Source organism: Lytechinus pictus, chromosome 2, assembly GCF_037042905.1.
Source record: "Lytechinus pictus isolate F3 Inbred chromosome 2, Lp3.0, whole genome shotgun sequence".
Lineage (NCBI taxonomy): Eukaryota > Metazoa > Echinodermata > Echinoidea > Temnopleuroida > Toxopneustidae > Lytechinus > Lytechinus pictus.
This window is the reverse complement of record NC_087246.1, coordinates 35,588,057-35,603,585: the sequence shown is the minus strand read 5'-3', so window position 1 is coordinate 35,603,585 and position 15,529 is coordinate 35,588,057. Positions and strand designations below refer to the sequence as shown.

At 35.5% G+C, this 15,529-nt stretch overlaps 1 protein-coding gene across 1 annotated transcript; it reads left to right on the top strand.

Moving 5' to 3' along the window:
* The first annotated feature begins 380 nt into the window (after positions 1-380).
* Positions 381-15,068, top strand: LOC129254334 (protein C12orf4 homolog). The gene is made up of 13 exons (XM_064115643.1): positions 381-581; positions 2,703-2,851; positions 3,700-3,881; positions 5,303-5,402; positions 6,741-6,862; positions 7,385-7,482; positions 8,425-8,509; positions 9,013-9,134; positions 9,789-9,920; positions 10,377-10,460; positions 11,015-11,217; positions 11,893-12,018; positions 13,308-15,068. The coding sequence occupies exons 1-13, from the start codon at positions 425-427 to the stop codon at positions 13,413-13,415; spliced, it is 1,668 nt and encodes a 555-aa protein (XP_063971713.1). The 5' UTR covers positions 381-424; the 3' UTR covers positions 13,416-15,068.
* Positions 15,069-15,529: the final 461 nt, after the last annotated feature.

The window sequence follows — 15,529 nt, the reverse complement described above, 5'->3', positions numbered from 1 at the left end:
GGGGGGATATATCCCCCCCCCCATCCCCCCCCCCCCCCGGATTTACGCCAGTGATTCAAAATCGTAATAAAGCATGTATTTTGGACGAGATGACCTTACTTTTTTGGAGATAAACTTTTTTTTATTTTGACAAGCAGCCTCTACCTTTTGGGAGAGATTTCCGCCCTTGATTATATATATAAACATGAACATGATTCTATTTCATCATGAATTTTGTTCTTTCTTCTTCCATCTGTTTTTAACAATTTCCGAAAGAATGTTTTCATTCAATATAGCAATAGACATACGAAAACTATTAATATATGAGAAAATCAATATCAATTAATGGTCAGCGCAAAGAGTCTCGCTCTAGTAGCTCTCTCGACGCCACGCCCACAATTTAATTCCTGATATTATCGATCCAGAGGCAGAGCGTGAGGAAGTTATGGATTCTGTGCAGAAAGAATTTACGTTTTCCTTCAAAACAAAGGAATATTTGACTAAATTAGCTGTACCAATTACTATACCTTTAAACATTTCAGCTGAAGAATTCGTTGGACGGTTGACGTGTGCACACAATCTTCCATGTTTCGTGGAAAAGGGTAAGCTACGTAAATAAACCTGTCTGTCAGAACTTGTTCACACTGCAGTCCCATTCACTTGTTCTTGCGTTTTCTGTGAATCTGAACCTGGCAGGCCTGCGTGTATTTAGTCGCTTCACTTTTTCTCTTTTTAAGATTTAGTTAAAGCTTGTAATTGTATATTTTCGTCATGTTGTTGGGCATGCCTGTTGCAGTCAGTAGATAGTATTTACCGAACTGTAGTGTAAACATTTTCATAAATTCAGTCATAGGTCGACATTCTGGAGCCGGGAGTTCGGCATGTTCGGTGACTTTTTTTTGTTTTTGAAATCTTGAATTTGAAGGAATCCCAACAAATTTGATATCATTGTGAAATAAGAAAAATAATGGTGCTTCAATCAACTCATTGTCTGATATATTGACGGAGATATTCCAATTTACAGGGGAAAATATGCAGATTTTGTTCTCAAAAAAGATATTAAAAGCCTGTTTGAGTGGGGGAGACAGTGCCAGTGGCTTCTTGAAATCTTGAAGGAATCTCAAAAAAATTTGGTACCAATGGAAAGCTTGTGAAATAAGGAAAAGAATGGTTCTTAAATCAACTCGTGATGTCGAATATTGACAGATATTCCTGCTTAAAGGTGAGAATGTGCAGATTTTTTTTACGGCAAAAGTAGATTTTCATAACTTACACAAAATGCAATGAATGGGACTGTGTAATCCTTTTTTATTTTTAGTGCAATGCGCTGCTATGTGAGGCAATTCATGCCCTTGAATAATTCATCATTTTATTCATAAAACTTCAAAGTTTCTCATGGTATAGGTTTTTATAGGGTTTTTCCTCCTCCTTTAATGGCTTCATACTTGTTTTATACATGGGTGCACAGACAGATACAAATTCTGAAAGTGCCATTTCACCGAACTCCCTAATCTAATATTGAAACTTTAAATAGATCTAACTAATTTTGTAACTTAGGCCAACATTAGAATAACAATAATACACAAATACCTCCAAAAATAAAAATGTACATCTTTTGCCAAGATCAGTTTTCTTTTTTAAGACATTAGTTTCTGTTCACTCTCATCACATGTTATATTATATATTTTGGTCGCTTAAAAGTGGTTTCGAATTACCAAAAGTGTGTTTTCTCTGCCGTGGGAAAAGTTGGAAGATACCCAAAATCACTGATTAAATAATGTTTCTGGGAATTTACATGTATTTAACAATTTCTTACATTTAACTCTCATCCCCATTCACCGACAGTAGCCCATTAGTGCGAGCGCCCATGGGTAATGACCGTCCACCAATTCGGTGTAATGTTTTGTCTAGATTTTTAGCATTTTACTAAGTCTATGTGAAATATTATTTTGAACGATGGCCCATGTTTTTCCTTAAATTATACGCTTTCTTGTGATATTCACATAATATAGACTGGCTTTAATTGAGGTGAACATCAAATATATTGCCCACAAAAGAATCATATTGGCCTGAGTCTTTTGACGAGGGCAATATTGTTGTTTTAAGGGCAATATAGTTTATGTTCCCTGAAAGAAGAGCCAGCCAATATTTTTATTATCATCCAAATCAGACATCTAGAGCAAAAATCATGAAAATGGTGATATTTCTTTCAAAGATATGGTTCTACTGTGTCATGCTTATACCAAGTGCCAGGCTCTGTACTTTACCATTACACCGTACTTGTAATTATAAGATCGCGTCCCTAGGGACGCATATCCAGCGCCTGGATCCAGTGTTGTCATTACTATGATGTAAATCGTTGCTGCGTGGATCATTATGAAGCGTATCTCTTTCTACTCATCCTCAAATGCCCGGATGTGAGACCAGGGAAAATACAAGGCATATTTTGTGTCGTCTCTGCATGCAAAGTCAATACGCGCATAGAGACCAAGCAAAATACAAACAATATACCTATCTCTTCTTGATATTCAGAAAATCTAGGGCAATACGGTTCTGTAAATTACCAGCTCAGATGTCTGATTTGGGTGATAATGCTGATTATCGGATCAAATACTGAAAAATTATGTTACCGATGTTTGTTCCTTGGTTTTGGAAATTGATTGTTAACTCCTGGCATTAACTATCCCCTAAAGACAAGTTGGCAACTATCTTTCAAATTTCAGAATTAACACAAGAACTGGACAAATTCATTGCCAAGGAAACAGAAGCATTCCACGATGCTAATGGTGGGGAAGCTATCAAAGTATTGCAGTCCAGCGGTGACGAGGAGATAGGAAATATTGCAGATAGATGGGCAAGAGCATTCACACAGGTAAATTTCTTTATGGAAATCTTTTTGTTAAGAAATTTTATATGCAAAGTGTGCACTAAGCTCAATGTGGTGACTTTGCAAGATAATGCATCCAAGACCAAACCCAAGGATGAAGCGGTCTTTGTGGGAGAGATTCCATACTCTGATAAACCTCCCTGTATTTAGAAACTATTATTATCAGAGCTACAAATAAAATACACTAACATGAACTTCAGTGTATTGTGTATTACACAACTGTTTCTTGTGTTTGTATTCTAACAGGAATGTGTAAGCCAAACACTAAACCCAATATACGGTTGAAGCAGTGTTTGGAGACGGAGAGAGGTTCCATGCACAATAATACTCTCTTCCTGTATTAAGCCTGGCGCACACAATGTGTGATTCATTACGATCAGAATTTCAAAGATATTGTAATAACATTTAATATGAACATTTTAACTAATAAAATCTTTGCGATTAGAGTTCAGAATAGTGGTAGGACTACTGAAATCGAAATTCGTTCTAGTTCGAGCCTCCCTATAGGAATAAAAGTAAATTCAAATCCTAATGACATCATCATCGGCTGCAAATTGAAGCCGATTTGGACTTTACCCCGACCACAGGGCTTGCCGCAAAGCAAAATTATGATTTTATTATGCCCAACATTATGCCAAACTTATAATGAAATAATCTTACTTCTTGGAACTTTCTTATTTACTGCAAAATGCCATTTATTAAAAAAATTGTGTCGCATCGGATCGAGTAGTGTGTGCTGGGCTTTACAAACTATCTTAATATTACACTGAAGTTCATGTCTATGAATTTCAGTGTATTGTGTATTAAACAGGGTTTTTTTTGTATTCTACTAGGAATGTGTAAGCCATGCACCAAACACCAAACCCAAGGATGAAGCGGTGTTTGGAGAGATGTTCCATACCCTGATACACTCTCCTGCATTAGAGACAATCTTCAAGTTAGAACACACCTATTCCATGGCTGTTGAAGATATTGTGAAACAAAGGGATGCTGCACTACGTAAACTTCAAGACAAGTAAGCCCACTTTCTTGCTGATTCTGACTTTGTCTATTTACATTGTAGCTTTCAATGTGATAGTGATTAGATTATGTAACTAGTAAATTTACAGTATTCGGTTAACAAAAGCACAGCATCCACAATTTCACAGCCACCTTACCATTTTCCCATCAATTTGAATTTGTCAAGGAATGGTATCATGAGCACTGAAAGAGCAGTGAAACTAAAATTGACTCAGATTTTGTTGCTAAGGTGCCTTTATATAGAGAAAATGGTAGGCCTATAATAGAAGAATTACTCTTAATGCCACATTATATACCGGTAGTTTCTATCAAATGATAGCCTTTTTTTTTTTTTAAGTTAAGGAACCTACATGTATGGAAAAGCCTTGTCTGGTGTAGAAGAATTAATCCAAATACACAACACAAGAGAGAAAATGAATTACATGTATCACAAATTGACAATAGCATAATACAGAAAAATTGCACAAAAATGTGTCCGTGGCACGTTAAGGGTTAAAAGTCATTTGTCAGGGAAGAAAAAAAAATTGATTAAATACATGGTATATGTGACTGCTGTTTTTTTTTTAATCCCTGATGATGTGGCTGCACAGTTTAGAGGGTGTTAGCCCAATGGAGCACACTCAAGGGTATTTTATCATGTGACAAGCAAGAGAATGAGGAACCAGCCCCGAGTGATTTTGCATGTTATCACAAATATCACAAACTTAAACCTGTTCATTATCTAATTTTTAAAATGAGCTGCCCATATGAATAATTTGAGAAAAATATATGAAAACCTAACAGTTTATGAGTGATGTCAAGAGAAGACTAAAGAGCAAAGAATGAAACTACTGGAAGTAGGAGAGAACATGTGGTCATGATCACATGGTGGCATACTATAATTTCATCCCCTCGTTCATTGTGATTGAAAAAGAAAAGAATGGTTTCATTATGGATTAGAACTGCATCATGATTGCCTTATACTCTGTAATATACATGATATGGTTATGATTATTATTATTTGTTTGGTGTCACCTGTGCCTGGGAGGCGAAAAGCGAACTGAATCACTATGACCCGCAGGTCTCTCCTCCCGATATAACTGATTAGGAATTGCAGGTGGACCACTACCGAGGTTTCCCCCTACTCTTACACGTATAGTGCTGTGGGTTCTTAACGTGCACAGGTGGCGACTCTCCTCTATATGGGGGCTCCATTTAACATCCTATCCGAGGGACAGACTGTTTTCCTCTGTAGCATAGCCTGCATCTATGGAACAGGGGAGAGATGTTTACACACAATGCAAGCTTCAGTCATCCGCCCGTGGTGGATATATAGATAAATTACAAGAAGAGTGAAAAATGGTGCTTGTACTAGAAAGATGATGAATATATTCCTATTTTTCCCAGTAATGTTGAAAGTCATCTTATTTATTACAGGCAAGCGAATGAGATGGAGAGAGCTGTTAAGAATCTTGATATAACCCATGATGATCTACATGTCAACCGTCTTGCTGCCATTCACTTTGAAAAGACTCAGGTAAATTTGCAATGTGTAATGACTCTCTAGTTTCCTTTCAAAGTTTATGTTTTTTATATTGACTGTGAAGCAATAGTTGTATAATACTGATTAGCTTTGAGCCTTGAGGGAGATACCATATATATTTCCCAAAGTAGTCTCATATTGCCCCGAGTGTTAACACAGGCATTGTGGGTCTACTGAGGGAAATATTATACAGATATTGCCTACCTAGAGTTTGAATATAACATTAATTTTCCTCTCCCCAACGGAGTTATATTTTTCCCAAGGGATTATATTTTGCCCGAAGCGTGCAGCTGAGGGAAAATATTCTCCCGAGGGAAAAAGATAGCTTCGGAGGGGAGTTGAAATGTTATTTATCAAAAAGATAGACCAGGCAATATCTGTTATATTATATAGTCTGTGTGGATTCACCATCAGAGATTGCATTCATCATCATTCTCGCTCTCTGATTAACCAGAAATTCTTGCTGCAGCTCTGATCCATCTACGTCATAATAGAAAAATTTTGGAAAATATCTCAAACATGTTCCTCATGCAATCGACGCATTAACACTAGCGCGCACATCAAATAAACTACCTGATTACGCAACTTGTAAGCAGCGAGTGACGTCACCTTAGTTAATATAATGCCGCAATTGACAATACAAAGCCGTCGTATTCACTGAGGTGACGTAAAAACCTAGAATATAACAAATGCGATCCTCGCAGCTATGGTCATGTGATGGCGTATTGACCTATCACTGATTCGGATCTACATAACCTGTAATATAATGTGGTATCTCCTGAAAATTAAGCCAGTCAGTATTATTTTTATTACCTATAGAAGCATATAGCTGTATGATGTGTTATTGAAGCTATTATTTGCAACAATTTATGTCTGTTTGCCTGTTGGTACTTCTCATTTCAGGTTTTTATTCTTGAACTTGATAAAGTAATCCTGGCTAAAGTAATTGTGACATAAAGTGTATACAGTGCTCATGTGTACACAAGACTTGCGCTTGGGTTTGATGAATGGGAATATTGATATAGACTTGTAGAGGTACCAATATAACATTTTTGTTATCCTTTGTGTCAATATGGCTCGTGAATCACCCCCAGGTCTCGTGCACGTTTCACTTTCTATTTATCGATTATCTATCAGTATTTAGAAATTCTTCAAGTTTCTGTTAACATTGATTATGATTAATTAGGCTGATGTGACTTAGGGAGAGTTGCATAATAGGGGAAGTCAGTTCAGGGTCTACAATAGAGTGCATTATCTTTCATTCATCAATTTGCCTATATTATAAAGTGATGGTAATTTGGTTACCTATTTTCTTTCGTTGATGTGCTGCAGAGAGAGGAGGCAAAATGGGACAATGAGTTGCGCAATCTTCAGGATTCTCAGCGTGAGGAGTTTCATGAATGGATCAAGAACCTCCATGAAGATATGGGGAATGGTATAGAAGGCCCTGTTAGGTAAGTTATTTAACCCATTGAAGACCGAGCCTGCATATATATTGCCTGGGGTCTATGGAAAGCTTAAAGCAATAAGAAACTTGAGATTTGCGACATATTTTTTTTACACAGTTATTTCGCAAAAGTACTGTTCTATTCTTGCCAAGAACAGCTTCTTCTTGTCCTGCCAACTACCGTAAGTTTGTCTTAGAAGCAGCGTCGTAAATCTAAAGCTGCCTAATAGGGATTGCAAACAGCCAAACACCATAAAAGATATTGGAAATATATGTCCCCCAATGTCTACATTAAGAGTAAGTTTTAGTTGATAACGGTTGTATGTGATTAGGGACATTGTTCTGTGACACTGTTTGAGCAATTTGGCTACATATATTTTGTGGCAGAAGGAACTAGGTGGCAATTCTGGTGTTGGAATATAATCCAAAGTTGTTAAATTTTGAGAAGTGATCTTTGCTATGGCAATACTGATATTTTTATCATTAAACTTGATTGGCTGTTTTTTGTTGTTGGTGTTTTTTTTTACAGTCGCAGAATCAGAGCGTTGTCAGAGTCTATGCCTGTTGAACCTGAAGAAATAATTCCTGATCAACCAAAAATGGAGGAAAGTTTTACTATTCATCTAGGTAAAGAAAACTAGTCATAATTTGTTGTGATTCTGTTTGAAATCCTTCCAAAAAATTATAAAAATGTCATATTTCATTCAATAAAATAAAGAAAAAAGAAAAAGAAATAGTGTGTAACATCAGCAGCTTGCCCATTGCATACTGACAAGGATGTGCATACTGTATTATGAAATAAGTAAAGTGCCACAACTTTCTTATGATTCAATCTTGATAGAAAAAAAAGTTATATTCTTGTCTTATTGTTCTATGATTGTTTATATCAACTTGTTATTGGGGTGGACTTTGCCTTTAAACCATTTTTTTTAGTGTGGCAAGTTCAAAATACATGACATATAGCAAAACCTTTCTGTTAAAGGGGTACTCCAGGCTGGAAATAATTTGAACAAATAAAAAAATCAGGCAAACAAAACACTGAAAATATAATCAAAATTGGGCAGTGAATAACAATTTTATGGCATTTTGAAGATTCACATTATTTTGGTGAAATATTTCTTAGGATGTTTTCATGCATATTCAATGATCAAACTGATGATGTTCTTTTGTATTTTATTACATGAAATGGTGTTTATTTAGATTTTTTCCCCCAAGAACTAATAAATTGGTTTGACAACTGATTTCATGCATGAGATATCAATTGCTGCAACTTATTTTATTATAAGGAAGACAAATGATTCACACATGCCTTAAAAAATGAAATTGTGATTTCATGTACATGTAATAACATAAGAAAAAAGGAAAGTGGGAATGTGACGTCATCAGCCCACCTAATGAATATTATTGACGACGTGCATATAACTGTTTTCACAAAATATTGCTAAATTTAGAAATTCAATAACTGGTTATTTGATTTCAGATCTTGATTAAATTTTCAGTGTTTTGCTCAGTGAATTTTACTCTTTAGATATATTCATTTTTTGCTATTTATTTGTTACTCTCTCTCAGGTGCTCAGATGAAGACTATGCATAACCTAAGGCTAATGAGTATAGATGTCTTAGATCTGTGCAGGCATAAACCTAATAGAGAAGGGTAAGATGCAAAACAGTTTCTTTCGTTAAATCTGAACCCATTTTTTAATGAGTGCCATTGCATATAGGAAACTAAGTGAAACCAGAAGAAGGTCTATCGATCTGATTTTATCAATGTTCCTGATTGCATGGACAACTTATTCAGGGATTTGGAAGGGCACAAGAAAACTTTGCTTGTTCTGTCATGCACACATTTTTAGAAATACTGCACCAATGTTATTGATACTTTCTTTTTAATCCATATGGATAATTTACTTGACAGCATGTGAACACGTCTTTACATTCTCTGAATAGGAATTTTCATGTAAAAGAAATTTCAACAAAGGTATGATATAAGCCCATACAGTGTACTTTATTTTGTTGGCATAGTTTACAGTGTGGAATAGTTAATTTATGCCCTCGCATCCTTATCAGCTTTTCTTATTTCAAGATGGATCATATTTTATGCTATGCTTAATAACAAACAATGAAAATGATAAAACAGTTATTTTTATGTTTTCTCAGGGGAATCTTAATACCTCAACCACAACGACTGCAGACTGCTCTTTCATTGTATTCAACCAATCTCTCTGGTGTGGTTTTAATGGTAGATGATAGGATCAGCTCTTATACAGGCATTAAAAGAGGTGAGATACACTGAGATAGATTGTAAAATGCGCCCTCAGTTTATCATGGACAGTAGGGTCTATACAATATCAGTTCAGATAGATAAATAGATAGATAGACAGACAGACTGACTGACAGACGGATGGACAGATGGAAATAATACTTGTAGGTAAATCAATAGATAAAGTGAGATAGAAATTCATGCAAAGGTAGAAACTATCAATTGAGCTTTATACTGTATTTAGAATATAAACCAACACTTATCAAGAGGTCCATACTGTAGAGAAAGGGCTTGATGAAGAGATAGATGAATTGATTATGGATCGATTCAATAAATGTAATAGATACAGTATATTGAAAAAAAAGAGTGTGTAAGAAGAGAGTGTACGAAAGAGATTAGAGACAATTGGAGAGAGGGTTTAGTACAACACTTATTTGGAATCGATGATAGTCCGAGACATACAGTACAATACATATACAGTAGAAACCAAACCTTGACTCAAAGGATTTGAAGAGTAGAAATATGTGCAGTTTTATACTGGGATTTTATTTTCTTCAGTGTTTCACTTCCGTGCAAGTGACCATTCAGATATTAGTACTTGCAAGTTATGACTAGAACAAAAGATGTCTGAAATTGTATTATACCAATTCTTTTGTTTTCTTTCATGCTCTAGATTTTGCTACAGTGTGTCAGCAATCAACAGATTTTCACTTCCCAGACCTAGAGACACAGTTGAGGGTGATTCATCAGGGCGCCCTCAGGGTCAACGCAAGACGAAAGGAACAGAAGAGATTGAGTGGAGGAGGTAATTAATATCCCTCCCTTTTTATCTATCTCTCTCTTTCTCTTTGTCTCTTTTTATCTCTGATGTCATGAATGTATATTAGAGTGACATTGGTCAGAGAAGAATTTGGGGTCATGAGGTCACAGAAGTTATTATGAAAATACCTTATTCTTGCTCTATTGAATTGAAATGCTGTTTTGGGGATCATATTCACACCTGGCACACGTATGCATACTGTAGTAGAAATGATCTGCTTAAATTTTGGTTCAAGCATAAATCTGTTATTTGAATGTATGTTGTTTTTATTTTCAACGTAGAGATTTTGATAATCAATTGAAATTATTTTTTAACTATTTTTTTCAGTCGTGTTGTACACGTAGTTTAGAGATAAATTGTTCAAGTGTGTGCAACCTTTACTCTGTATGTACAAATCTAGGAGAAGTTTTTTTTTTATTTGTTTTAATATTGTGTATACAGACAGTAGTTCTAGCAGTGGATCTGAGGGAAGCAGGCCAACATCATTGCATGAAGATGGTGAACTCACAACAAACCTTAAAACAGGTGAGAAATTGACCCTTCACGCCCAATACCAGAAATTACTTTATTTAATTGTCCATACGCCATTTTCACCTCCTTCGGCTGGTTCATAAAGCTTTTTTGTAATTTATGTTCAACTTTACACCCACCTATAACATATCCTGGGATACTTAAGTTTCTCATTCAATTTAGTTCCTTTTGCATGTAGTTAAAGTTGACATGAGATATTGGTAGAGTGAAGTTCTTGCTGTAGACAAACATCTGAATGTAAAGTGGCAAATGTAAAAAAGGAAATTTAGTCTCACTTTGCGTTAAAATACAAGGAAAAATTGGGAAAAAAATATCATTTAGCATGAGAACAAGTCATCGCGGTCATTGTTGATCGATTCTGACAAGTTTCAAAATTTCAAAATTTGTTTTGGGCGACTTATTGTTGTTGGGAGAGTGGTCACATATTTAGAAGAATATTCAAAGACATCTTCTGGATGACGATGTTGCTTGATTCCCTTTGCCAGAACATATGAATCAATGATATTCTTGGAGACTTATTAAAGAGACTATTCTCTCTCGCCATTCAGGTGACTTCTACGTAACGAGGCATTCCAATCTAGCCGAGTGTCATATCATCTTTCATCTGGTATCTGACGACAGCTTACGATCCAGCGACATCAACTCCAGACATCGGTGTATCCTGGCGCTGAGGAATATCTTGAAGTATGCTGTTCAGTTTGATATCGCTTCCATCGCCCTCCCGTTATTCCTCATGTATGAGATGTATGAGGTGAGTTGAGTCACAGCTCTGTCTTATAAAGTTTTGGGGTGAATTAAATACAAGCTGCTCTGGCGACCTTCTGTCCATAAAGAAATGCAGGTTTCGTTTCCCTTTGAATGGCATTCCCCATAAAAAGAGATTCCCGTATAGTAATAATGGCAAATTTGCACAGGGTAACCACTTCAGTTCAGAAAACTGTTCTCCCAGCGGCCCTGATATTATTATTTATATTATGATGGAAAATTATGAATTATGAAAAGTATGAAAGGTAAGGTTTTATAATGGATCTCATAATCTGTAATGTATTTATTTAATCTCTGATCCTTTGCAGGAAATGACAATACCATGGTGTATCAAGCGAGCTGAGTTAGTCTTAAAGTGTGTGAAAGGTTTTTATGATGGATCTCATAATCTCTAATGTATTTATTTAATCTCTGATCCTTTGCAGGAAATGACAATACCATGGTGTATCAAGCGAGCTGAGTTAGTCTTGAAGTGTGTGAAAGGTTTTTATGATGGATCTCATAATCTCTAATGTATTTATTTAATCTCTGATCTGTTGCAGGAAATGACAATACCATGGTGTATCAAGCGAGCCGAGTTAGTCTTGAAGTGTGTGAAAGGTTTTAATGATGGATCTCATAATCTCTAATATGTATTTATTTAATCTCTGATCTGTTGCAGGAAATGACAATACCATGGTGTATCAAGCGAGCTGAGTTAGTCTTGAAGTGTGTGAAAGGTTTTATGATGGAGATGGCCACCTGGGGAGGCAATGAATCCAGAACAATTCAGTTTGTTGTACCTAAGGTAAGTCATAGGGTTTATATTTCTCTTCATCTTCAAGCAATTGGTCTACATTTTAAATAGGCTGATATTATATGGTCTTAAACCTGTTAGGTATAACTGTCAATTTGGTCTAACAGCCAGTCGGTCTATACTGCACTACACTCGACCCAATACCAACTTAGTCTAATGTCCAATTTGTGTTATTTTAACTTTGTCTATCTATTATTTTTTTACTTTGTCAAATTACAAATTTTGTAATTTACAAACAGTCTGACTATGTAGACTAAGCGGTGTTAGACTAGGTGGGTTTAAGACACAATACATACATACATAACAGGTACTTACATGTACATTGCGCTTTACCAAAAATATGATCAAAGCGCTTTACAATAAATAACTACTACTAATAATAATAATGAAATTACATTAAACAGCACTTAAAAATATATCTACGGGGACTGGTGCCTGATCTTAATGCGCTGTTCACCTGCAGTTTAAGGAACTTGCCCAGAAGGCAATCCGGCAGGTTCATAACTCACAAGGGCTCTAAAAACACCAGGCCTAAGCTAAACCCTAACAAAAAACCAACTTACAAAAGAGAACTAAACATGAATATTTAAACCAATAGTTACACAAAAAAATCATATAAGGAGAAAAAAATTAAACGAGCAAATAAATGTGTTTTAAGCAGAGATGTAAAAGTTTTCAACTTGTCAGCAGATCTTAGTGTTACAGGCAGTTTATTCCATAATTTGGGCACAAAATTAGCAAATGCTTTATCACCATATGAACTAAAACTTCTTCAGTGTAGATAAATGTAGATAAAGCCTTACTAGAAATCAGACGTAAACAGTAAATGGGTAGTAAGAGCACGTAGTAAGTAGACATACTGGTTATAAACAAACTAGGATTAGACCATGTGAGATGAGATGGAACAGATAGTGTACAGAATGAATATAGACCTATCAGCAATTTACCAATCATAGGACATGATGCTCATCTTTGGCAAGCAATCCAGGAGGGCCAGGTAATATTATGAATAATTGTCTTAGAACCACTGTCAGTAATGGGGGAGTCTCAAGGGCAGCAAGGCAGTAGTGTTTGGTGTCTGAATGAGTAAGAAGTGTGTCTCCTGAGGACGACAAGAACACACTTGTCGAAACGTCGAGATTGGGTGGTCCTTTTCAGGACCAACACTTGCCCAAGAAAGATACGTGGTGTACCGTGAAACCTACTACACTATTTTTCTTCGCCATGGAAACCTTCAGAAGTTACAAGAAGTGTGTCTCCTTTACATTTAATTTCTGCAGGGTATATCGGATGATCTGTTCTCTCAGCTGAGTTCGATGCTTCCTCAGATCTTCAGAATGTCAAGAACAGTAGACCTTACTCATACTACAACAGCCAAGAGAAAGTGAATCAAAAGCCGTCCTTTAACTCTGTCATCAAAACTTTTTCTCGAGTATGTAAATGTATCTAGATCGTACTTCTACCATTTCAGCCAAGAGAAAGTTATTCAAACGCTTATATTGAAATTTATCATTGAAACTCATGTATGAAATTGCAGCAACCAAGAGAAAGTAATTCAGGGTTCCCAGCCCATCAGGGAAATCAGTGGAAATTATTTTTCTTATGTCCAGTCAGGGAAAAATCAGGGAAATTTGATCAGCCCAAAAGTCGAAAGCACGGTAGTCAGTCCAACATATATTATATTTTGTTGCATATCAACCTCTTTCTGTATAAAGTGAGGAAAGGATGGCTGTATGGGGAGAAGGGAGGCCATTACATGCAGTGTAATAGTACTAACTTAGTTTTACATTATTGTTTTATACTGAAAATACATGTAATTCACTGCATTATAAACTAAAAAACATGTGAAACTGGGGATGGGTTTAAATAATTATCAGGGAATTTCTAAACTTCATCAGGGAAAAATCAGGGAATTTTGTTTTCTCTAAAAGCTGGGAACCCTGTAATTCGATCCTTCAAATTTTCCTATTAGTATAATGTAGGCAAACATAGTAAAACAGTCAAGAAAGTGATTCAAATCCTAGCTTGAACGTATTCACTGAATCTTCCCTGTATGCCAGTATACTTGTATCTAGATCTCAAACGTACCACTACAGCCAAGAGAAAGTAATTTGAATGCTTGGTTTCAACTCTGTGATTGAAAATTCAACCTTGAGTAAGTCAATCTGCCACAACCAAGAGAAAATGATACAAGTAAAACCATTGTGAGACACATGCTTGGTCGAGCATAGTTAAAAGCATTTTCAGTTTGATAAAGTCCTTGGGGGTGTTGCCAAAAATTCAATCACAAGTCTGTTTGAACCACTGAATTATCATTACTCTTGTAATTATTAATTTCAAATTTTCAAGTGATTGATGGTCCGAATCTTGCATTCAGAATTTACCTATCATAAAATTTGCAATCCATTGCAAAGCTTCATGTCACAAGGGCTCGGTTTTTAAGTGAGAAAGATGACATGACAGATTAGAAGATGCATTTGATTTCATTTTAATTCTTGCCAAATTCAAAAACAAGAAGCAATTACATGTATGTACTTATGTAAGTAGTATTTTGTTTTTATGTACTCTTTATATTATTTCAAAGCAGCCTCAGATTCATGATACATATTTTTTTTAAAGTGCTTTCAAGAAAATGAGTGATGTCAGGTTTTTGATAACAAAATTTCTACTGACATTTATTAAGTTATTTTGGAAGATTTAAGGAAATTTGATCATGACCAAATAATCGTATTATCTCTTAGATACATATATTTTATCCAATGACATTTTATCGGTATTCAAATTCAAAAGCCAACCATTTATTAATCAATGGTTCTTTAAATCAAAGAAATTCATGTTAATGGTGATAACAAAAAAAAATGAATGATCATGATTTTTTTTTCAACTCAAGCTTTATTATTTATTAAAAAGACAATACGAGAGGGCAATTAAAACTAGTATCTTTGAGGTTAAAGTGTGTGAATTCATGTACAAGCACTTGCTATACTGTAGATAAAGAGAATATATGATTGCAAATGTAAATAAATGTAGAATATTAAGTATCCAATTGTGAAAATGTTTTTTTTTATAGATTTATATACACTGTAGTGTCTGGACCAGGGGTTCACAAATAGTTTTGTTGAAGTGCCACATTTTGTCAAAAGAAATCTGTGCTGTGCCACTATCCAAAATAAAGAAAGTTTCATGGCCTTGCCTGGGGTTCAGTTGCTCACTGAGGGCATCTGATTGGGGTCGGCAGGTGGATAGCTCCCTAATCTTTGAAATGTAAGGCATTTTAGACGGCCTCATAACTTCTAAGCACGGACACAAATTCAACACGATTTATGAAGCATTGGCAAAATTAGGGGGGGGGGGTGAATGTGCCATTTTGTGAGGCTATTGTAAATGCACCGTGCTAAATGAGAACCCTTGGTCTACTCATACAATGCAAGCTTTTGAAATATAGACATTAAAAGCCGTTTGAACTCTTTTATCCAAAAACTACTAGTATTCAGATCTTCAT